Genomic DNA, 24,897 nt, shown 5'->3' with positions numbered 1-24,897 from the left:
GAATGGAGGGATGGCTAGAGGAAAAGCAAGCTACAAACTGTTAAGTGCTGTACTAATGGCTTCGATTATCTATCACCTTGGGCCTGAACCTTCCACACATTGTCACCCAGGTCAGGAGGACCCAGGCTATTTAAGGGCAAGGAGGATGTAGACTTAGCAGCTTAGGGACGGGAAGGAGCATTAAATGGGGACTCAGAAGACTGGCTATAACATCCATATGCACAACCCTTTACAGTTTGCCGCAAGCCTTCACCTCCACTGTCTCAGTAAATATGAAAAGAATAAGAGCTGTCACCTATGCCCAGATCCATGAATCACGCCCCCTCTAGCACACACCAGTGGGAGGCGTGTATGAATCACTCCCTTTTCCAGATAAGCACAGAGGCCAAGAAGGTCCAGTGACTTGTCCAAGGTCACACAGGTAGAATAAGTAACAGTGGATTCAAATCCAGCTCTGACTACTCTCAGACCTGTGCAGTCCCACTGGGTGGTATTAACCCCATTCAACAGACGAGGAAACTGAGGTCCAGAGAAGTTCGACAAGGCAGCCAAAGCCCCAGTGAAGGGTCATGTTAGGGCTCTGGGCCCCCAGCAGGGGTGTTTCTGGTGTCTTCGCCTCCCTGGACCTCACTTTTCCAGTCTGGGAGATGGGAAAACGGCCCCTTTCCTTCTGTCTTTGGGAGGGGCGGGTGCCTTGGGCTGAGCCCCGCCCACTAAGCTGCTTTGTCCGGCTGCACAAAGAGCCCTTGCTTGGCATTTGAGGCCTTTGTGGGCTGTGCAGCCTGGCGGCGCCCCCGCCCACGTTATCAGCTCGGGGAAGCAGCGGCCAGCGCTGGCGGGGCCTCTCTGGGCCGCCGCCGGAGACATGTGTTGGACACGGGCCTTTCAGGCCTAGAGCCGCCACACAAAGGCCCGGGAAGAAGGCGGAACAAAGGGCTTTTTCAGGCAGCAGCTGAAAAGCCGCAGATTAGCTCTCTCGTGCTGCACAGGCTGGGAGGGGCCAGCAGCCTTCCCCTCAGAACCCCTCAGCACCGGATCTATCACTCAGCCCACTTTCCCGGTCTGGGGCCTCCATACCCAAGCGGCCAGAGAAAACCTCATAACTCCAGAGCCGACCCCCTCTCTCCTGCTCAAATTCCCCTTGCCACCCCCCCACCCCAACCCACCCCCAGTGCACGTCAAACCCCTGAATTCTGTGCCCTGGTGTTCCGGTGCCTAACTCTCCCCACTTCCCAGTTCTAGCCATCCTGCACCATTTGCTAGTTCCTGAATAATTCCCACCTGCCTGCCTTTGCACCTTGTGTTCTCCCTGCCCCATCGATGCCAGCCCTGTCCCCTTCTCAAGCCCAATTCTGGGGTCATCACTTACGGAAAGATAAGAATCGAATATCCAGCAAGTGCTAACTCTGTGCCAGGGACTCTGCCCACTCCCAGCCCCCACAACAACTGTGGGGTGCAAATTATTAGCCCAGCTACTCAGCTGAGGAAGCTGAGACTCAGAAAGGCTGCGGGCTGCGAGTGGTCCCACGGCAGGTACCCCAGTGCAGCTGAGATGCAAACCCAGATCGCTTTCCACTCCTCCTCTGCCGGGAAGGGTTTCTCTGCTCCTGTGTCACCCAGGCAGTTGGTCCCTCTTTGGGGGCGGAGTGTGTGCAGGCCTGAGATATGGGCATGGGCTCCACCTGGTGCCAGGGCACCTTCAATCAGCCCCACCCTGCCTCCCTCAGGTACGCCATTGACCGTGACTCAGATTTGGACCAGATCTTTGACATCGATGCGGACACGGGCGCCATCGTGACTGGCAAGGGACTAGACCGTGAGACAGCCGGCTGGCACAACATCACAGTGCTGGCCATGGAGGCCGGTAAGCTGAGGGGAGCAGCAAACATGGGGGGTTGGGGTAAAGGCCGAGGGGCAGGGCTGAGGGGGGGGCCAAGAGGAGGAAACTGGGCAAAGTTGGTGGGGTGGGGGGAGGCAAAATCCAATGGGCAGGGCCAGACTTGAGGCTGGCTTTCTTCCCTCAGCATTTATTAAGCACCCACGACATACCAAGCCCTGTTGTGGAGGCTGAGGATACAGCCCTAGAAGAAGACAGAAAAGCTCCTGTCTGCTTAGGGGAGAGCTAGACCTGTCAACACAATGAGAGAAAGGGCGTACATCGTATGTCAGGGGATGTGATGTGCTCATAAGACACAGGGGGAGAAGAAAGCAGGGAGAAGGGTATGGGGTGTTGCTTCTCTTAGGAGAAGGCCTCTCTGAGGAAACATTCCAACAGAGTCCTCCATAGAGGAAGGGAGTCATGCCCACACCTGAGGGAAGAGTGTTCCAGGAAGAGGGAAGAGCCAGTGCGAAGGCTCTGAGGTGGTGGTTTGCCTGGCTTGTTGGTACAACAGCAGGGAGGCCAGTGTATTGCCCAGGGGCAGCGTGGTCAGTCATTGTAGGGTCTTTAGACTCTACTCCAAATGATGTGGGAGTTGCTGGGGGTTGGGGGTTGAGCAGAGGGGGAATGTTACCTGGCAGGATACCTCTGGCTGCTGCATGGAAAGTAGAAAGTAGGGGCGATAGTGCCAGGAAGAGAAGATGGTGGCCTCGCCCAGGGCGATAGACATGGAGGAGGTGACAAGTGGTCGGCTTTGGGAGACAGGATAGAGAGCCCACAGGTCCTGCTGATGGGATGACATGGACGTACGAGATGGAGACGGGTCCAGGATGACTCCAAGGTGCTTGGCCTGAGTTTCTGGAAGAGTGAGTGAGAGTGTGTGTGTGTGTGTGTGTGTGTGTGTGTGTGTGTGTGTCTGTCTGTCTGTCTCCCAAGCACACTTCAGTGCAGCTAGGGGGGAGTATGAGAAAGAGAAAGAGGGGAGGCCTGAGACATTGGGTCTGGATAAGTAAGGCCACAGAGGTAAGGAGCTAAGAGCACGGGGATCCACGGAGCACCCAGAGAGGAGAGAGTGCAGCTCCAGGCCTCTTCCATAGGCTGCCTGGACCTGCTGTCCCCACCCTGGCAGCTCTCAAGGTCTCAGAAGCCAGCAGAGCCACCGGTAGGCAGTCATGACAACAGGAATACTCAGCGCCTCTGAGCCTCAGGCAGGTGACATGCGAACTCCCCTCTGTTCACCTCAGGGCCCCCAAAGCCTCCTGCCTCCTGTGAACCCTCCTGCCAGCCTTCCTCCTCCTCTTCCTGCTGGTACGCTCCCACTTGCAGTGCCCACCAGCCCATTCCAGGGCTGGGGCTGAGGAAGTCCCTAGGCTGAAGTTCCCTTCGACTCTTTCAACTTCAGTTTAAAAGAAAATACAAAGCTGGCTCAAACCTCAGTGCCTGCTGCTCCCAGGCCTTTGAATCCACTCCGCCGCCACCGCATGAAAGGCAGATAACAAAGGTGGCTGGAGAGGCAGTGGCGGCTGGACTGGGGGGAAGAGAGCTCCCCCTCCCTACCTCCCAGAACCTGCCCCCTGCACAGCCAAGGGGACTGGCCTGGCTGCTGGGCAGAGATGCCTCCTCTCCCTGCCTACATATACATCTCCCCCGGCAGCCTGTTACATTGCCTGACCTCCCACCACAAGCATACCCGCTCTTGAGTTTAGCACTGTGCTCCCACCCAGTACTCTTCCAGAAAGCAGCTGGAGTAGCGTACAGAGTCTGCAATGCTGCCGTTTATGGGAGAACGAATGTGGGGGACTCTTCCCCGTAAACATTTTACACTGTTTACCTAATACACATGCTAGGCTAGTCACTTTCTGGCACATGCTTGTATTGAATCATGGTCAGTACCAGATCAGCACCCATTTTACCGATGGGAAAACTGAGGCTCTGAGCGTTAGGAGACTTGCCCAAGGATGTGCAGCGGCAGAACTGGGATTTGGACCAAGTCTGCCCGGTTCCCACCACAGCATTGCTGTGCGGACTCCTTTTTCCTGGTGCTCTCTGAGCCCCACCCCTATTCCACCCACCAATCCCTAGCACCTGACTGTGCAGAAGGAGAAACTGGACACTGAGCTGGAGACCCACCCTCTCTGAGCGGCACGCCGCAACCTGTGCCCAACCCTCACCGGGATATTCATCAATGGGAAACTGAACGGTTGCCACTTCACGGCGCTGGTGGGAGGATTCAGCAGGATAATGCACAGAAAGACTTTAACCTAGTACTTAATTCGTGCTCCGTTCGTGGTATCTATTGATCTTGGCTCTGCACACTTGACTTAAGCACCGACTCTGTGTCAGGCACTTTACAGCGATATGCTCATTGAATCTTCCCACCTAAGAGGTGTTGCTTCTGCTGTTATCCCCTGTGTGTGGATGAGGAACTGAGATGCGGGAAGGGGGAGTCGTTTATCCACATCCCCAGCCCCAGCCTGTCTGACTGCAGAGCCCAGCTCTCACTCAGATGCCCCTCAAGTCATCATTCCTTGGTGCCAGGCATGGAGCCAGGAGTGTCACCAATCATCCACCCACTCCAGCTTCTCGTTACCTCCAAGAGTCAAGGACAAAATAATTATCCCCACTTTACAGATGAGGAAACAGAGGTTCAGAGAGGAAGACCCATGGCCCCAAGGTCACATAGCAAGTCCATGTGGGGCCGGGGCTCCACCCCAGACCTCTCAACTCCCTGCAGCCAGCCTGGCTCCAAGTGGCATGACAGTGGATCTGCCCTGTGCCCTCGGGCTGAAGCCTCCGCTCGGCTTCCTCAGAAGCAGGGGTTGCTCGCAGGGTCATTGCCGGCCCTGCCTGCTCCAGGTATAACAAACATAAGGTGACAAGAATCAGAGGGGAAATATTTATACACAGCAGCGGAGCCTTGCGAGCACCTTGGAGAGGGCTGCCTTGCGAGCACCTTGGAGAGGGCTGCACGCAGCCGGGAGCCGCCGCCTGTCAGGCTGGATTACCTCAAGACTCCCAAACCACTTAGTATGCCAGCTCCCCTCTCCCTGAACTTCTGAGTCATCCATTCTGCCCATGCAGACGCTCCTTCCCTGACATTATCTTTAACGTTTTGTAATCATGAAATATTAATGACCGATATTGAATTTAAAGTACAATTTGTGTCTGAATCCTTCAGTGGAAAGGGCAGTTGTAAAGGGACAGTCTTCAAAGAGACAGGGGAGGACTTGGAAAGCCAGCACTGGGGTAGCAGGTGCCAGGGGCTGCGCCCGGCCCCCACTTCCAGGGTGGCCAGGCCCTATGCTGGCCTGGAGGGTTGTACCCAGCTGCCCAGGACAGCCAAACATTAACCAGATTAGCTAGAAGCTTCTCCCTCCGGGTCACCCCAGGCCAAGTCACGTTTTACAACACCCTGATTTTTCCTTCAGACCACAGAGCATGCCTTATGGTTTCTATATGCATTTGTGGGAGTAGTTAGTTAACCTCTCTCTTCCTGAATGAAGGGGTGAATGGGCTTGCCCACCAGTTAGGACAGAGGGTGGCATGATGGAGAGGAGCTGGTTCTAGCTGCATGGTTCCCAGCTGTGTGAGTTTGGACAAGTCACTCCCCTCTGGTTGCCTTCGTTTTCTCATCTATAAAATGATGTTGGATCACTGTAAGGATAATAACTATTAATAATAGCAGTTTCTATTTATTTGAAGCTTACAATAAGCTAGACATCATGCTGAATGCTTTCTGTCATGCTGAGTGCTTTATATACAACATCTCATGTCGTGTACCTTAGAAATCATGCACGTAAGGTGCCTAGCATGGTTACTGACACACAGTAGGTGCTAATCGTAGCCAGAGAAAGAATCTGAAGGGAGAGGAGATGTTGGAGATGATGGACTCCAGCCTCCCTCCCGTTTCATAGCGGGGGAGACTGAGTCCAAGGAAGGAAAGCTATTTTTCCAAATCCGACCATGAGGTAGATTCCAGACTCCTAGTTCAGTGCTCCTTAGGAGGACAACGGCGGGGCATCTGAGGGGGCTGGAGGTAGAAGCAGGGAAGGGGTGAGGGGGTGCAGTGGGGTTTGAGTGGCGAAGGGCGCTCAGTTTCTACAGGGACACTCCCCCATGTCGACTCTCAGCCGGTGTTTTTCTGAGGGCCTCTGTCACTCACCTGACGCAGGCTGGGCACTGGGATCTGGTAGTACAAGGCCAGTGACCTTGGGAGCTCACAAGTGGGCAGAGGAGAGACGCATCAACAGTGGGTGGAAGTAAGGGGGTGGTGGACACCGGGAGGGGCCGGAGGGGCCGGCCCAGCCAGAGGGGAAGAAGGCAGGAAAGATTTCCCAGAGGAGGGGACCTCTGAGTCAGGTCTCAAAGGCTGAGGAAACCTTTGAAAGGGGAGTTGGGTGCTCCCAGCAGAAAGACTAGTGCATGCAAAGGCCTGGAGGCTTGGACAGTCCATTGCCTACTCTGAGGACAGAGAGACAGGGTTGTGTCCAGAGGCTGGGGCTGGAAGATGACTGGAGCTGGCAAGACGAGGTGACCGTGCAAACGCTCACTGGGTGCCCTGTGAGGAGCCGGACATCTCCCGGAGACGACAGGGAGCCAGCGTAGGTCTTTGAACAGAAGAGTTGAGTGGTCCCCAATATTCCATCAGGTTGATAGGGGAGGGTAGACAGGAGGGGTGCAGCCTGGAGCAGGAGAACAGATGGGAGGCTGTCAGGAGGAGCCAGGCTTAGACGTGTGCTGGGGGTGCCAAGGTAGGGCTAGGACAGTGGGAGGGAGTGCCAGGGAGGCTGAGTGTGGGAAAGACGTTTGGCACAGCTCTGCCTGGGAGGGGCTGCTTCGGGAGGCAGTGAACTCCCTGTCACCAGCGGTGTGTAAATCAGGCCTGGGCTCCTCTTGGACCGGGTAACTCCTGGGATCCTGTGCCACCTCAAGTGCCTAACAGATGCCGTCAGGAATAAAGATTTTGTGAGGTCTGTGGAGTCTCCGTAGGACAGCCCAGAACATCAGGACCAGCTCAGCCCTAGAGAGGAAAAGCTTTTTCCACACCTCCTTATTCCAAGGCCCCCACTCTGCCCAGAAGTCCTCTCGCACCCTGTGGAGGACTAAATTCCCCCCCACCACCAAGGTCAAAGCCTCCAATCTCCACGTGGAAACCAAACAGATCATCAAAGTCCCCAAGAGAGACAGAGAAGGGCGCCCAAACCTCTCAGTCCCACAGGAGGTGAGTGGGGACAGTGCAAGGAGTCCACTCCTGACAGCCCTGACATCCCCTCTCCGGAGCACCCCCACCTGCTCACCCAGCCCCCTCATCGTCCTGTCTTGGATGGCTGGTAATTGGGATGATCAATCTTCCTGCCCAGCTGGCCAGCTCTCATCAGAGCCTGGTGTTTGGATGCAATTTAATTCCCTTGGGAGGAGGAGGGGCTGAGGGGCTGCCGGAGAAGAGGGTCCCGGCTCTGCTCCTGCCCCCCAGCACAGGAGTGTGTGGGAAGGAGGTTCCTTCCGGCTGCCCCTTCCCTCCTTCTCCCCACTTCTCACTCTGCGTCCCACTCCCACTCTCACAACCTCAGGTCTCTCTCTCTCTCTCTCTCTCTCTCTCTCTCTCTCTCTCTGAGCTTCTCTCTTTTTCTGTGACAGCCAAGAAGAACTTCCAAGTCCAACTGCATTTGTTTTACTGATGAGAAGACCTTGGTCTAGAGAGACAGGCAGGAACAGGGTCACACAGCTTGACTGCTTCTTAGATGGAGAGAACCCTGGAGAGGGTGCAACCCCCACAGAATTAAGTCTTTCCAAGGTCTCCGTCTCTCCCTGTCACCTCCCCCAGCATCCCAGCATAGTCAGAGATGCCACAGACAATGAAATTCATTTATCTGACAATCCTTATTAAGCACCCATTATGTGCCACATACCTGGGTGCTAGGGATACAGCAGTAAACAAAATAGACCAAAATTCTGCTTACTTTCTAATGTGGGAGATGGATGAGAACAAGTTAAGCAAGTAAAAGCATAAGGGATATTGGATAAGTGCTATGGAGAGAAATAAAGCAGAGAAGGGAGTGTCTGGAGGGATGGCAAGGGGCAAATTTAAATAAAGTCATCAGGGGAGGCTTCTCTGGGCAAAGAACTGAAGGAGGGAATGGAGCAAAGTTGGAGCAGAGTTAAAGGGAGAGAGGGCTGAGGGACAAGGCCAGAAAGGAGGTGACAAGAAGATCCCATGGGGTCTTGTGCACATGCACAACTTGGACTTGGACTCTGATTGCCTAGGACTGAGGTAGTCAAGGAAAGCTTCCAGGAGGAGGCAGGGACATGTGTTTGGGATCTGGAAGGCAGGTAGGATTCTGACGGCAAAAGACGGTGAGAAAGTCCATACCATCTGGTGGCTGGAAACTCCCCCTTTGGAACCAGACCCAGGTTCAAGTTCTCAGCTCCACATTGCTCAGCCCAACCCCTCAGCCGTTATACATAAGGGACTCTGGGGCCCAAAGAAGGTAAGAGACCCACCCACACTGCACAGCCATTCTCCTGCCCCAAGTATGGCGTCTTCTGGAGGCACCCACTGAATTGCCCAGGCCCCTCTGCCCATCAGCCCCCTAGCCCCACAGGGCGTCGCTTGCCACCTCCCAGATTAATGGCGAGCCAGCTCAGGGAAGAAGCACAGGCCGAAGCAGGTTTAATTTTAATTTAGGAATCCGTTAAGGCTGCAGGCCTGCTCAGCTCTGGGCTGTCAATCAGCCTTCCTCAAGGCTGCATCAATTAGTTTAAAAATATTGAATGTAATTTTGCCTGACACAACATATTGCAGCTACTGCAAAATATAATTTATTTTAGAAGAAGAAATAATTAAACTAATTTGCATGTCAGTCAGCTGAACTGAGATGCCAAGAGGAGGGGTGGGACCCAGGGGGGATCTGGCCTCTGGAGAGGGCACCTGCTGCTGGCTGTTGGGTGAGGTCAGCGTGTGCCTGGGTCTGAGCAGTAGTTGCGGCTGGAAGGACAAATATCCAGGCAGCTGAAGGGCTCGCTGGCCTAGTATTTAGACCAAGCACTAGACTTGGAGTCAAGAGACCTAGGACCCAACCCAGCTCTGCCCCTGACTTGCCTGTGGCTTTGGGCAAACTTTTGCCCCTCTCTGGGCCTTAGATTATTTTTGTTGTTGTTGTTGTTTTTATTTTATTGGGGAACAGTGTGTTTTTCCAGGACCCATCAGCTCCAAGTCAAGTAGTTGTTTCCATCTAGTTGTGGAGGGTGCAACTCAGTGGCCCATGTGGGGATCGAACTGGCAACCTTGGTATTATGAGCACCGCGCTCTAACCAACTGAGCCAACCGGCCACCCCTGGGCCCCAGTTTTCTCATCTACAAAATGGGTTGAATAAGACCTCCTTTACAGGTTGGTTTGAGGATCACATGTGGTCATAGAGAAGAAAGTTTATTATAAATTGGAAAGTCCCACACCACGGTGAAGATTAATTACTAGATGAATTCCTTGTTTTATACCAGAAACATTTAAAGTGGTACAAGTATGAATTATTATTATCAGTTCTTACAAATGATGCTAACTGTGATCAGGGGTTTGGAGGAAGTCAATCAGAGGTAAGACGTCAGGTTGGACTCCACCCCTGCCAGTCACCCCAGGGTGGGGGTCAGCCACCCTTGCTACACCTGAGATTCCTGGAGCTGCTTAAAAACCATCAGTGACCAAGCCTTGGGCATTGGTGTGTTTTAAAGGCTTTCCAGGTGATGCTAACATGCAGCCAGGCTGGAAACTACCGCGATGTCAAGGACACCAGATCCTGACTCGCGGCTGGAAATCTGGAAGCTCAGGCCAGTCCCTGGGATAAGCTTTGCAGGTGGCACCTTTGGCAAGGTATAGGCTCACCTCTTCAGTGCCCCCACCTCTTAGATCTGAGACTCCTGCCAAGGGGCTCAGGGCTTTCCCAAGAGGTGACCGTTGACATTTTAAAAGAGGAGGTAGGACAACCACAAAATGGTAGTTATGTGAGGTGAAGGACATGTTAGCTAACCTTCCTGTGGTAACCATTTCACAATATACACGTGTATCAAATCATCCCATGGTACACGTTTAAACTAACACCAGGTTATATGTCAATTATATCTCAATAAAGCTGAACATTTTTTTTTAAAAAAGAGGAAGGAGGGGGTGACCGGTTAGCTCAGTTGTTTAGAGCGTGGTGCTGATAGCGCCAAGGTTGCCAGTTTGATCCCCACGTGGGCCACTGTGAGCTGCGGCCTCCCTAAAAGAGTCAGCTATGCCATTGTAGCATGAAAGCAATGTGTAACCAATGACCATGGCTGTTCCTCAATAAAAATTTTTTAAAAAAGGAAGTAGGAGAGGCCCAGCAGGATCCAAAGAAATGGTGCTATAATGGGGGTCTCACCAGCAGTGGACCCAGCCCTCCAGCAGGGTAGCTGCCCACGGAAGGAAGAACTTGTCCTGCTCTGAGGTCTTCCTTCTGCATGGCCCACAGGACCCTGTCTCTCCCTCCAACCCCTGCACCGCTCCTACAGCAAGGGAGGGTACCCAGGAAGGGCGCTGAGGTCTTGGCCGCCCCCACCCCCCATCCCCACCCTCCCTCTGACTCAGCAGGGAGAGAGGTGCCTGTTCCTGGCGGGCGGATGGACGTCCCTCTGTTTAAGTTCTCCGGCAAGACGCTCTTAAAAATAACAGCTCACCCGGCATTCCTAGTCACGACTCCCATCTCTCGCCCCCAGAAAAGCCCCCTCTAATCACTGAAGCAGCCGATCTGGGTGAACTGAGAAGATAAGGTGCCCCTGGCGAAGAGGAGCTCCAGAGATGGTCAGAGTCTGAGTTAATTAAAGGCACGCGTGCGCACACATACACACACACACACCCTTTCCCAGACACCCCAGGAGGTGGCTACACCCGCCTCCCAGTTTCCATTTCTCTCTATCAACACAGAGCAGCTGTAGTCAGCATCCAGTGGACCCTGAGTTCAGAGGAAGAGGCAGCCAACAAGCCCCACTCCCCCAAAAACACAGGGTTCCTGACTGCCCGGAAGCTCCCAGGTGGTCCCCAAAATAGCTCCCTGCCAGCCATCCCGAGACCCAGCCATCGAGTCACTTCTTGGAAGGGGGTAATTTCCCCTCCCTGGGGATATCCCTGAAGTTGCTGGTGGGTGGAGCATGTCAGTAATGATCTCACAGCTAAGGCAGCTGAAGACAGAGCACCAATGACCACTCAGAGGTCCGGGTGGTACAGCTAGAGAGGGCCAACATTCGGGGTGCTGCTCAGAGAGGACCGGCTGGGGTAAGGTATCCCAACATCCTAGTCACTGCTAGGGTGTCACTGACGTCATTACTGAACAGCACCTTCGAGGGTGTTTGTTTATTCAACAAATCCTTATGTACAATAGCACAAGTACAAATCCTTATGTAGCACCTGCTGTGTTGTATACTGTTTTTTAGGGCTTTACACGTATTCACTCAATCTGTTCTCTTAACCAACCCATTACTAGTAATCCCATTTTACTGGTGAGAAAACTGAGGCACTGAGAAGACAAGTGACTTGGCATGGGTCACACTAAGTGACAGAGTTGGGATCAGAACCACTTGGCTGTGAGTTCTTGCTCTTAATCACTATGTTCTAGTCATCTTCCAGGTGGTGAAAATAATGTCAGAGAGGGAAAGGTCTTACCCACAATCAAACACTGGGTCAAGGACAGAGCCATGCCTGGAATTCAAGTCTCTCCGTCGAAATCCTTCCAGGTTTCATTCATGCAACAAGTGTATTAGAACCTGCTCTGTGCCATACTCCACCATGCTGGGGACCCAGGGAGCAAAGCGACAGAGACCTTGACTTCACAAAGACATCACAGTTGGAGGAGTGGGGGACTTTATGGTTTTTGCTGAGGACCCAGGCTGGGACCCACCTCCAGAGGACTTGTCTTGCCCTCTCAGGATTGGGTCTTGAAAGAGCCGAAGTTTGGGAGTTCAGTCTCCAGCAGATCAAGTCTTTAAACTTGTCTGTGCTTTAGTTTCTCTTCTGCAATGTAGGGATATGAATTGTACCAAACCACAGGATTTCTAGAAGGATACCTGAAATAATAAGCATGGATGCTACAGGTGCATTCTATGTACTCTATGACGATAGGATGAGCTGGCAACGGTGATGATAGTGTCGTCGGAGGTGGGAGCGGGGGTTGACGATGTGATGGTCACATAGGTGATGAAGGTGGGCGTAATGGCGCGGCTGGTGATGATGGTGGTGTTAAGGGTGGTGATAGTGATGGCCTTAGTGTTTGGGATGATGATCGAGATGATAAAGGTGGTACTAGTGGCTAGGGTGGTAGTGGTGATAATTCTAGTGGTGATGGTAGTGATGGTAACAGAGGTGCTGTGATGGCATTGGTGATCGTGGTAGTGGTGAGGAAGGTGATGGTAGTACTGATAGTTATATTGGTAGAGCTGGCAATGATAATACCAATGGTGGTAGCGGTAATGGTTTAATAGTGGTAGCGGTAATAGTAATGGTGATGGGAACGGTGACAGTAGTAATGGTGATTGATGGTGATGGTGTTGGTGATGGTGATTTGGTGGTATTGGTGATTATGGTGGTGAAGGTTGTAATGATGATGCCAGCGGTGCCAGTGCTAATGGCAGTGGTGGTGATGGTGACAGTGACTGTAGTGGTGGTGGCTACGGCAATAATCTAATGGTGGTGATGGTGAGAGCAATGGTGGTGTTGATGGTGACGGTGATGATAACTCACTTATGCCAGATGTCCTCAGTCCTGGTCCTAGTACCATTGACCAACCCACAGATCTCTCAGTGTGACCCCCACTGCCTGATCTTGTCCAGCAGCAGATAGAGGGGGGCGGGTGTCTAGGTCTCACACTTGCTGCCTCTCACCCCCCTCCTGTGCTCATTACAGACAATCATGCCCAGCTCTCCCGCGCGTCCCTGAGGATCCGAATCCTGGATGTGAACGACAATCCCCCGGAGCTGGCCACGCCCTACGAGGCAGCTGTGTGTGAAGACGCAAAGCCAGGCCAGGTACCGCTGAGGGGCTGGGGACTTCGGGTTGCTGTCAGGACTGGCCAGCGCACCCTCTACCCAGGCCCAGAGTGGGCTCGGCCTCACATCAGCCCCCTGCTCCCCTGCTCACCCTTCAGCTCATCCAGACCATCAGCGTGGTGGACAGAGACGAGCCCCAGGGTGGGCACCGCTTCTATTTCCGCCTGGTGCCTGAAGCTCCCAGCAACCCTCATTTCTCTCTGCTCGACATCCAAGGTGAGTCACTTCTGAACCCCCGAATCCTAGAGTGCATGGAGGGAGGAACCTAAACCTCTCTGCCTTCTTCCCACATTATAGGTGGAAAAATTGAGGCATCCAGAGGGCGAGTGTTTGAGTCCAAGATCACACAGAAAGTCCGGGCCAAGCTGGACTGTTCTCCAGCCTGCTGGCCAAACCCTGAAGAACAAGCAGGGGGTGGGTGGGCGGAGTGGAGAGGGGGCATCTCAAGCGTAGAGAGTCATAGGTGGAGAGATACGGACAGGCAATCCATGACGAGCGGGTGGGCATGAGTCCAGGGCAGAAAGAGCCCCCGGTCTAAGTGAAGGTTGAAATAAGCCCTATGCACATACTCCCATCCTTCGGTTTAAAAAGTACTTTATCCCGCTCACATTGTGCTTTGCATCCTGATGACCACCCTGGGAGGTGGTTTTCTACCCCTCCCCCCATTTTGCAGGTGATGAAACTGAGACTCTAAGAAGATAAGGGACCCGCCCAGGGTCCTATAGGGAGTCAGTGGTGAGGCTGGGATTCAAACTCACACTTGTCTCAGATCCATTGTGCTGCCTGCCTTAGCTCACTACCCTACCCAGCCTGAAACATGCCCCAGCAAGTTCCCCAAGAACTTGAAGTTTGAACCTTTGAGGAATAGACTGGAGGAGGGGGTGGTCACCAGACCAGGAGTGAGGGACCTGCGTTCCAGTCCAGACTCGGTTGGTGGCTCTCTACACAACTCTGGCAGAGTCTGCACCTGTCTAAGCCTCAGTTTCATCATCTGTAAAATGGGACTGGAAAGGCCTGCCACCTCAGGTGGCTAGGTGGCCCCAGTGAGATGAGGGCTACCGAGGTATATTGTTAGGACCTAGAACATGTCATTTTCTTCATTCAGCAATTATTTATGGAGCCTTTATTGAAACACAGGGCCCATATGTCAGGCACAGTGGCAAACAAGGCAAAATCCCTGCCCTCTGGAGTTTACATTCTAGTAAGGGGAGGTAGAAATGAAACAAATAAATTATATGTTGGGGATGATATGTGGCTGGGGTGGGGGGGGGTGGCAGGGGAGGAAAGATGCAATAGCCATAAGAGTCTGGACTTTGTTTTATTCAGCGCTGGACCCTGAAGGCCTAGAGCAGTGCCTGGCACACAGTAGGTGTTCCATAAAATGTGTTAAACAAAACAAGAAAAAATAAAGCAGAGTAAGAGTAAAAGCTATTTTCAAGAAGGTGGTCTGGGAAGGACACCAGAAGGAATCAATAGTGAGTAGGGACCTACAGGAAAGGTGCGAGTGAGCCATGCAGGTAACTGGACAAAGAATGATCCAGGTGGACAAAGCAGCAGGTGCAAAGTCCCTGAGGTGGGAGCAGGCCTGGGATGCTCAAGGAACAGGAGACCTGCGTGGCTGGTGGGAGGGAGGGACAGGACTAGAAGGAGGTGTGGTCAGAGACGCTCTGGGGGCCAGACCATGTTGGTGACTTCTGACCCTAGGACACATCTGGGATCACCCCCCAAGACCTTTACACCCCTTCCCTCCAAAGGAAGAGACCTGAGTGGCCTCTAAAGGCAGACCTCTAAAGTTGATTTCCAGAAGTCATATTAAAAATATTTAACACCCACTGCAGTTCAGATAACCCATCAGAAAGGACGCTGGCCATAAATAACCAGGAACAGGACCCTGAAGTCCCTGCTATGCCAGGTTTTAACCCCTTAGTGGCTTAATTGTGTCAAAGCTTGGTGGGGGGCTGTCTGGGGGAAAGGCTGACGCAGCAGGGAAGGACTTGGGGGGCTCAGAGTCATAGCTATTTAAACCTTCTTTGGAAGTATTTTAATATTTTAACCATCAGTGCCACCTGCCCTGCCTGCTCGTTGTTCCAGTGGTATCCTGAGCTGGCCCCAGAAGACAAAAATAGCCCTGACCTGTCCTTACCAAATTAATATGTCTTTCCAACCCAAGGGGGGCTGAGCTTCTACCCCAAATGACTCTCTTTGACGAGAGGCCACCAAAGATCCCATTTAGTGGGACCACCTGGTACGAGCCCTTGGAGCCAGGGCGGCAGCCACGAGCTGAGGTCAGCACAGCCATGAAGTCTCCTCCTCCAGTACCCCAACCCCTTCCCGCAGTGTGCCAAGCCCCCTCCTCCTCATTGTATAAATATCCTGGGTGACAAACGGCTACCCCAACCCATCTGTTTCTTTGTACAAATTTGTAGCCAGTTTGGAAACTTGATTTATAAATATTGCTTTTGCAGCCAGGGATTGACACTGATCTATGTGAGGCCAGATGGATGGATGCAGTGCTGGGCGCAGATCCCACCTAGAAGGTTGGAGTAGGGGTCTGGGATGGCCAGCGGCTTCCCCAACTAAAGCCGGCCACTGCCCAGGATGGCAGCTCAGGGGTTTCAGGGCGATGCCTAGGGATCCCCTCTTATGGGGTAAAGGAGTGGCGGGGACCAGAGCTCTCAAAACATATGGTTCCACGGCCAGGGACGGCAACCCTGGGAAACAAACATCCCTCTCCTCTCCTCTGCTCTTGTTTGGGCATTTGAGGCTGAGCCAGAGCCAGCAACGCATTTTTCAAATCTGTCTAACTCTCTGTGCCTCCGCTACCACTATTATGTCACACCTAAAACACACAATAGCTTCCTAACTGGTCTTCCACATCCATTCTTGTGTTTTACATTAGAAGCTCCCTTGCCTAGAATATAGGCTCAGCAAGGGCAGGGACCATGTCTGTCTTGTTCATTACTGTATCCTCAGGGGCTAGAAGAGTCCTGACATGATATGTCACTAGGTCATCTCTTTGCTTAAAACCTTAAAATGGTTTTGCTTAAACTTGGCGGCCTCCCATTGCTTTTAAGAAAATAACCCAAATTCCTTACCATGGCCTCTAAGACTTCCCATGATGAGCCTCTGCTTCCCCCTCCAGCCTCTTCTTGACTCACGTTAACCATCACTCTCATCCCTCCAGCCACAAAGAATTGCTTTGGGTTCCTTAGGTGTAGTATGTTCCTTCCAAGCTCAGGGCCTTTGCATAGGCTGTTCCCTCTCCTTGAACTCATCATTCAGGGCTCAGCAATAATATCACTTCTTCCAAGAAGATCTCCCTGACCTTCCAGACTGGGTCAGGTCCCCTGTTAGGTGCTCTTCCTGTACTTCTCCTTCTTAGCACTCATCATGGTTTGTAATTGTAGACGAAATTGTGGGTCTATCTGATTAACATTTGTCTCTCATATTAGAATATAAACTCAGATCTAGGACTATTGGTTTAGCTCTCCATTGTTTTCCCCCAGTGAGTAGCATGGTGCCTGGCACATAATAGTTGCTCAGTAAAGATTTATTGGATGGATGGATGGATGGATGGATGGATGGATGGATGGATGGATAGAGGATGGATGGATGATTTGATGGGTGCATGGAAAAGGTAGCTATGCCAACAACTCACTGGATAAATTCAGACATGTCACTTTCTCTGAGCCTCAACTTCCACATATATAAAATGTGGATAATGTCACAAGTCTTGGCTGTGAAAATTAAACACTCTTACGTATTTAAAGTATCCACACAGTCCTTGATGCATAGAAAGCACATAGCACATGTTAAAGGAGTCCCACACCGTTCTCTCTTCCCCTCCCCGTCTCGCTCTCCCGCCTCCTTTCTTCCCCAAGGGAAGACAGATGTTTTCACAGCTGTGGCTGACTCAACCTTTGACAGGGAGACTAGAGTTCAAGCCTGAGCTTGAAGAACTAACCCAGGACCACCAGTTACCCCAAACGTTGTGGTTCCTTCAAGTGTCATTCTTCAAGTCTGGCTCTGGGCCAGGGAAGAGACAGGCACATGCTAACGTAATGCAATGTGACAAGTGCTGTTACAGACGTGTGCATGGCACCTGCACAGTGAGAGCAGGGAAAGGGGAACCATAAATCCTTCCTTCCCAGGGAAGCGGAGAAAGGAGGCCACAGAAAGGAGGTGACATTTAGCGGGAGCGTGACGGATGAGGAATTTGCCCAGGCAAGAAGGTGGAGAGGGTGTTCCAGACCCAGGGAACTTGGGGAGTAGAGGCAGAGCAGAGAGCAGGGCAGGACCGGGAACATCGGGTGGGACATGAAAAGGGAGAACAAGCAGCATTTATTGTGAATTTCTATGTGCCGGGAACCATTCTAAGGGATATGCATGAATTTTACCATTTAATCCTCACACCTGCGTGATACTATTTTCCTCAGTTGCAGATTAGGAAACTGATGTCCAAAGAAGCTAAGTGAATTTCCCAAGCTAGTAAATTGTCGACTCAGCATTATTTTTAGCATTTTAATGGAAATTTTCAAATGGGTATAAAAGTGGATAGAATAATATGATGAACCCTCATGAGCCTATCACATGAGCTTCAACCCATGACCAATCAATCCTATTGGAGCTGCATCTCCAGTCCACTTCCCAGTCAAGGTCACAAGTCGGCCCACCAAGGGCTCTTTTTGCTGCATGTGTCTGTGATGGGAAAAGCCAGGACCGGGGCCCTGAATTGGGGGCTGTAGGAAAGGGGGTGGGTTAACTGAGGCCACAGACCTGGGGAAAGGGACCCAGTCGCCAAAGTCGAAGGTCAGAGAGACCAGCTGAAGACTGCAAGGGTTGGGAGCTGGACTCAGAAAGGCAGGGCCCCCTTTTGTGGAGTTGGCTGTGAAGTGTGGGGACAGCAGCCAGTTGGGCTCTGAGTACTTCCCTACCACCACGTGGGCAGCCATCAAAAGGATTGAGGCTCAGGGATGGCCTGACCCTCACGGAAGAGGTGTGGAGGAAACAGGACAGCCAGGGGAAGTAGGCGTCTCGTCCCACATAAGCCCATGTTCCCAGACCAGATACCGACCCCCTGAGTCTTGCCAGGCTACAACAGCGCAATGAGTATGACCTGTGTTAGCACGCTATTCTCTCTTAAAAGGAAAGAGATGGGTGAGGAGACCTTGGCATGCCAGGTCATCAGGCCATGTCCCCAGCTCTCCAGGCTGTCTCTTAAGACTCCTGGCAGAAAGCTTCGTCCATCAAAGGCAGGTGCCAGCCAGCATTCTCTATCTTCTCTGATGACCCAGGACTTGTCAGCGTCCAGCAAGCCACAACCCAAGGACCACAGGATCCCAGGATCAGGATGCACTGGACAGCGGGGATGGACTCTGGAACAAAAACTAGCTGTTGAGACAAATGACAAAAAAAAAAAAGACATAGCCAGGGACAGGACCTTGGCCCAACTGGGGACAGAATCTTGGGGTAGCTTGAATAGGAAAACAGAATTTTGAGAAGCTGGGAAGAGAATCTTGGGACAGCTAAGGACAGAATTGCGGGCTATGTGGCTGGAAACAGCATCTTCAGGCGGCTGGGGGCAGAATTTGGGGACAGCTGGTAACAGAATTTTGGGAGATCGGGGAATATACCGGTTGGTCAACTGGGAGGCAGTAGCTTGGGGCATAAGGAGGCAAACCCCCAGGTGGAATCAGGGGGTGGGGGGGGACAGGGGAGGCTGACCCCAGACCCCGAGTCACTCGCCACTCCCTTTTCTGGTGCAGACAACACAGCCGCAGTGCACACGCAGCACATGGGCTTCAACCGGCAGGAGCAGGACGTGTTCTTCCTGCCCATCCTGGTGGTGGACAGCGGGCCCCCCACGCTGAGCAGCACGGGCACACTCACCATCCGCATCTGTGGCTGCGACAGCTCTGGTGCCATCCAGTCCTGCAACACCACGGCCTTTGTTATGGCCGCCTCCCTCAGCCCCGGCGCTCTCATCGCCCTCTTGGTCTGTGTCCTCATTCTGGTCGGTGAGTCCACCGAGAGCCACCTGCCCTGCCCGATGGCCCCCATCCTGCGGCCCTAGATTTCCTTCCCCAATCGTCCCCATGGGGCCTCAGTTTCCCTCTCCATACAAGGAAGGGCTGGCCTGAATGACGCCAAGCTCTTCCGTGCAGCTCCTATGAGAAGTCGTCTAAGTACGGAGCAGCCCCACCACCAACCCCAGACGGCGTCAACCCCCACCTGAGACTAAGTCATGCTGGCCCACCCTCCACACGACCCAGGCTCTCCTTAATGTTGAAAATCCAAGTGTCGTTCTAAAAATTCTTTCATGTCTAGTGACCTATTTTACTACGTAGGATTTTTAGTGAAAAAGGGCTCTTGTGAGCCTCACAACCACTCAGCCAGGTGTACCATCCCCATTTTTCAGATGAGGAAGCTGAGGCTCAGGGAGGTTAAGTGGCCTACGTAAGAGCACACAGTCTTCTCACCTGAAATCAGGTCTTCTGACCCTGTGTTCCTTGTTCCTCTAACTGCCTCACCTGCTATGAATCTAAACCAGGTGCAAAACCTTAAGGCAGCTGGGGCAAATTCTTAAGAATTGGGGTGGGGCAAAATTGACTGGTATCAGTTCCGCCAGCAGCCAATTGAACCCCCAAAGTGTTCCCAGTGAAGAGGTCAAGGTCCAGGAGCTAAATTGGATTCAGGTGGGCATAATGCCACCCCTCACCCTCAGCAGAAAGGCCTCACCTCAGTTCTGACTACTGGACTCCATAGAACAGCCAAAGCCAGAGGAACGAGGCAGATTTGGGCTTTCCTCAGTTCCCTGGGAGATGTCAGCTGCCCCCCATGCCCAGCTGCCTGCTGCTGGCGTGGCCACTACCCACCCCACTGAGGACCTTCCTGTGGCCACGCGGCACCTCCTCAGATCCCTGCAGAGGCCCTGAGCAGGCCCCTCCTTACTGGGAGGCTCCGGCCCCCCTTCTCTCCCCTCTCAGCCCATGGCTCAGAAATCCTTTTTCCAGAGGGTGCACTTTACAGCGGTTTCATTTTCCGAGGCAGTGCAAACAAATTTCTGCCTAATTGCCCACAAACGAAGAAAGTGCACATCAGTGCTCTAAAGGTGACGGGCAGAATCACTGATCGGGCCTGGCACATCTGTCGCCTGCCGCCCGCGCTCCCCACCATCTGCTCTCATGGGTATCCCCCTCCACAGCTCCTGGCCTCCAGCTCCAAAATCCATCCATCCATCTTCCCCACTTCTCTCCTGACACCTTCCTTCCCTCCAGACCTATCCCTGACCCCCACCACCTCTCCTGTCATGAGCCACCTTGTTAGGCCACGAGCCAGGACCCTGCCCCATGGCCCTAGCAACTGGCTCTGGCCACTGGCCCAGCAGGAGCTGTTTGGAGCAGCAAGGAGAATCCAGGGCCTGGCATATCTTGGGAAAGCTCTTAACCAACTGAGCCACTAGGCTGACCCCAGGCTGGGGGTTTTGATACGGGAGTTGTCAGCCACTAAATGGAGCTAAAAGCCATGAATGAGACTGAAGGAGAGTGTGGATGAAGGTCCAAGGATTGAGTCCTGGGACATCTAATGTTAACAAGTCAGAGAGGAGAGGAGAAGCCTGCTTAGAAGATTGAGTGATCAACGAAGTGGGAGGAGGCAGAGAGTGTGGAGTGCTGGAAGTCAAGTGAAGAAAGCCAAGAAGGGATGATTCATTCATTCACTCATCCTTTCACTCACCCAGGTTTCCATCCAACTCTTCATCCAGTCATTCATTCAACAAGCATGCTTCACATGCTTACCGCACACCAGGCCACAAGCGAGGGGAACATCCCCCAGGTCCTCGAGTGTAGTGTAGAGTGTGCATTTTGGGGTGGGGGGAGACCGACATGTTAACACAGCAGGGCCTGTGCTATTGGGTTGTCAGAAAAGTCAACAAAGAAACAGAAAAAACACATCATGACTTTTCCAACAACCCAATATATGATGGAGCAGTGGCTCTCAAACCTATAGATTTGGGTTGGACCTGAGAATGCACATTTCTAACAAGTTCCCAGGAGATGCTTGATGCTGCTGGTCCAGGGACCCAAGGTTTGAGAACCAGTGTGATGGAGGAAAGAATCCCTCACCAGGGGAGTTGGTGGCACTGAAGCTAGCCTGGAGTTCTCGGGAAAAGGGCATCTGCAGCAGATGTCTTGATCTGAGACTCCAAGATCTAAGAGGGTGCTCAGAACTTCTAGAGTAGACAGAGGAGGGTGGAGTGAAAGAGAGGTCAGGGTCAAGGACATCTTTCATTCCCTCCACTCTCAGCTGCCAGCTTTGCAGCCCCCAGCAACTAAAGACCTCAGAGATGTATCTCTACATACAGCTGAGGCTGGAGACCTCAGAGGTTGGATCCAGCCCTCAACGCCCATGAAATCTCTTAGCACTGCCCTCTGTGCCCCCATTGACCTTGGTGATCTAGCCCCAATTTGCACACCTCCCAAGGTGGGTAGTTCACTACCTCTCCAGCTAGCCAGCTCAGTTCAGACTGTAAGAAAGATCTTTTTTTGCACAGAAATCGAGGTAATGTACATTAACATTAAGGCTGGGCTGGCTCTGCCGGTGGATGCAGAACGCACTGGGTCTGCCCCACCTGGGTCGCCCCGCCTGGGTCGGGCCCCGCCTTCACTCGCCCCCTTCTATCTCCTACGCAGTGCTGGTGCTGCTGATCCTCACCCTCAGGCGCCACCACAAAAGCCATCTGAGCTCGGAGGAGGACGAGGACATGCGGGACAACGTCATCAAATACAACGACGAGGGTGGCGGCGAGCAGGACACCGAGGCCTACGACATGTCGGCGCTGCGGAGCCTCTACGACTTCGGCGAGCTCAAGGGCGGCGACGGGGGCGGAGGCGGGGGCCCTGGCGGGGGTCCAGGCGGGGGCTCAGGCAGCCCCCCACCGTCCCGCCTGCCCTCAGAGCGCCACTCGCTCCCGCAGGGCCCGCCGAGCCCGGAGCCGGACTTCTCGGTGTTCAGGGACTTCATCAGCCGCAAGGTGGCGCTGGCGGACGGGGACCTGTCGGTGCCTCCCTACGACGCCTTCCAGACCTACGCCTTTGAAGGCGCGGACTCGCCAGCAGGCTCGCTCAGTTCTCTGCACAGCGGCTCCTCCGGCTCTGAGCAGGACTTCGCCTATCTCAGCAGCTGGGGCCCGCGCTTCCGGCCCCTGGCCGCGCTCTACGCGGGACACCGAGCGGACGACGAGGCCCAGGCCTCCTAGCCCTCTGCCCTGCCGTCCAGGCGCGGCTGCTCGCCCCATCCAGGACCTGACTGTGCCCAAGACAAAGCATTTACCCTGCTCACCCTCTTCCCCACTTCCCACCCTCCAAGGACGGCCGGAGGGGTGGGGGACTTGTTGGGGGCAGACTCGCGGACGCCCCCTACAGAGGGTGGTTTCAGCTTTCGCCCCAGAGGTGCGGGATTTATGACCAACGTCATTAAAACTGCAGCGAGACCAGGCACTGCGTGGATCTGGGATTGGAAAGGGAGATAGGGTGTCGTTGCTGCGTGGAGAAGGGGCAGGTTACTCACTCCTGGCTTGGGGTAAAATCCTGGGGGAAGGACGCTGCTGGGGTGCCCCCCCCCAAGTTTCCCGCATCACAGTGAAGAGGAAAGAAGGCTGTTCATTTACTAAGCGCCTACTGTGTGCTGGGATACTGTACAAAGATCATCTTAGTCGTCCCAGAAACCATGAGGTGGGGCCCTGCAGGTAACAGATGGAGAACGCCACCCAGAGAAGTGGCTGTGACCTGTCCTAGGACATCCAGCCAGTGAACGGTGGAGCCTCTGGCACCCACCGAGCCTCTGGCACCCACCAAGCTGCCTGGCCTTGGGCAAGTGACCTCACTTCTCTGGACCTCAGTTTCCTCATCTGTCAAATGAGGCTAATAATAGAACCTACCTGGAAGAGTTGTGAGGATAAAAAAAAAGCTCACGGGTCAATTGGTTAGGACAGTGCCTGGCACATAGTAGGTGTTCAATAAATGTTAGCCTTTGATACTATTACCATCTTTGTCATTATTAGAAGCCCAGAGTGTCTGTGTCCCAGGTCTGAGCTCCCCTGTTTCCCAGCATCTCCAAGAAAGGAGGAAATTGTCTCAACTGCCTGTGCTTCCCTGCCCTGGGTGGTGGCGGTGGTAGGGTGGGGGCTGGGGGGTGCACGGACATTCCCAGGGACCAGAGAGCCTTCCGGAGTCTCAGGCAACACTGGAATAGGACACCTGGCAGGGATGCCAAGAGAGGACAAGCTGGGCAGCTCTAGGACTTGGATAAGGTAGGAGGGTTGGGGGGAGATGGGGGTGTTGGAAGCTACTAGGTGTGGTGGGGATTTATCTGTCTGGTTCCAGAACCCATCAGCCTTCCCCATCCATGGACCTCAAGTTAAGAAACTCAGGGGCTAAGTCATCTCTAAGCCTCCAACTCTAAAACCATTTGATTATAAGATACAGGTTATTTGCCTTCCCACCTTATCCCCAAGTGTTTCACTCATTCTGCATTGACCTGCTGTGAATTCCAGCTCCTGTAACAAGGCATCCTTCATCAAGGTCCTCAACACCTGAAGCCTCAGTTTCCTCATCTATAAAATAGGGCTAATGATAGTCCCTCCCTGAAAGGTTTGATAAGAGACTTAAAGGAGATAATGAATGTTAAGCTCTGATCTCAGTGCCTTCCCGACACATTGAAAGTGATCAATAAATGCTCATTAGCCTTATTTTTTTTTCCCCTCCCAAAGAGCATTCATTCATTCCCTCCACATTTGCCCAGGTCCGCTGTGACAGATCCAAAGATGGTCATTATGTCCTGAGTGCCTTGTCTCTATTATATCATCTGCGTTAGATACTGTCAACCCCAGTTCACAGATGAGTAAACTGAGACTTACAGAGTAGTAACCCACCCAAGTTACACAGATCGTAAGTCATTCCTGCCTTCCAGTAGCTCAAGGTCCCAATGGGCAGGGTGAGGAGGTAGGGGCAGAAGCAGTCAATAATAATGTACTTGGTAAGATGCAGCAGAATTAACAGAACAACATCCTGGAAACACTGAAGAAAGATTAAATAATTCCTGGAGGGCTTCCCAGAGGAGGTGACTCCAATTGGATCTTGAAGAATGAGTATGAGATGTATGAGATGGCCAAGCAAGCAAGAGCATGCTAAACAGAGAAAAGGGTGTCTGCATATAGGTTGAGGGCAAGGGAGAGGCAAGAAGCATGTAGCGGCTTCAGGGGTGGTATGCAGCCCCATGGGCTGGATCACTGGATACAATGGTAAGATGTGAGGCAGGAAAGGCCGGTCCAAGGGAGGTTGGGAAAAGAACTTGAAGGCCAGGCCAAGAGACTTGATGATTTGCTCAAGTTGAACATGTCTCCTAAAGTCCACTGAAGGTGGCTAATGGTAGGCATATGGGCTTAAGTGGTAGTCCCAAATGGGGGGCTATTGGGACCCTCATCCCATGTAGAACACTTAACTCATGATTCCTGTAGCTCATGCTACAAATGTGTATGGTAACTTGGGGGCCACTAGACCGATATGCAATCCCCTCTCTCACACATGTGTGCCCAGCTCTCACATACAGAAGTCCAACAATTCTTAGGTGGTTTATGGCATCTCCATTGTAGAGGGGGAAATTGAGACCCAGAGGAGTGAAGTGACTGGTTCAAGGTCACCCAATTGGCACAGGACAGAGCTCAGACAACAAAGGAACCCTAATTCCAAATCTGTTCCTTCTACATGTGCCAGCTGCCTTAACAGATTCTGACCCTGCCGAGAAGGAGGTTACAAGCAGGTTACGTGTCCAGAGAGGCACATAAACATGAGTCACAAGGACCCTTGATTATCTTGTCTAAACCCCACATGTAGAGAATGACTTTCCCAAGTTCTTGCCAGAAATAAAGAATATTATTCATGCAGATTCATCTTCTGAGCCTCTGGCC

The 24,897-nt window shown here is 52.9% G+C and overlaps 1 protein-coding gene across 7 annotated transcripts in view; it reads left to right on the top strand.

Annotated features, from left to right (window-relative positions):
• The window catches only part of CDH22 (cadherin 22), a 128,478-nt gene extending 105,508 nt beyond the window's left edge, over positions 1 to 22,970 (top strand). For 6 of the 7 annotated variants that reach the window (XM_019637085.1, XM_019637084.1, XM_019637081.1 and 3 more), the window contains 5 exons: positions 1,728 to 1,864; positions 12,790 to 12,911; positions 13,031 to 13,148; positions 18,698 to 18,949; positions 21,623 to 22,970. In XM_019637085.1, coding sequence (XP_019492630.1) covers positions 1,728 to 1,864; positions 12,790 to 12,911; positions 13,031 to 13,148; positions 18,698 to 18,949; positions 21,623 to 22,188 — 1,195 coding nt within the window. In that variant the 3' untranslated portion in view covers positions 22,189 to 22,970. The remainder of the gene's footprint in view (positions 1 to 1,727; positions 1,865 to 12,789; positions 12,912 to 13,030; positions 13,149 to 18,697; positions 18,950 to 21,622) is intronic. The other variant, XM_019637086.1, reaches the window with a different exon arrangement.
• Positions 22,971 to 24,897: the final 1,927 nt, after the last annotated feature.

Source organism: Hipposideros armiger, unplaced genomic scaffold (assembly GCF_001890085.2).
Source record: "Hipposideros armiger isolate ML-2016 unplaced genomic scaffold, ASM189008v1 scaffold_31, whole genome shotgun sequence".
NCBI lineage: Eukaryota > Metazoa > Chordata > Mammalia > Chiroptera > Hipposideridae > Hipposideros > Hipposideros armiger.
The sequence above is the reverse complement of the archived record's forward strand: the minus strand, read 5'-3'. Positions and strand labels throughout refer to the sequence as shown.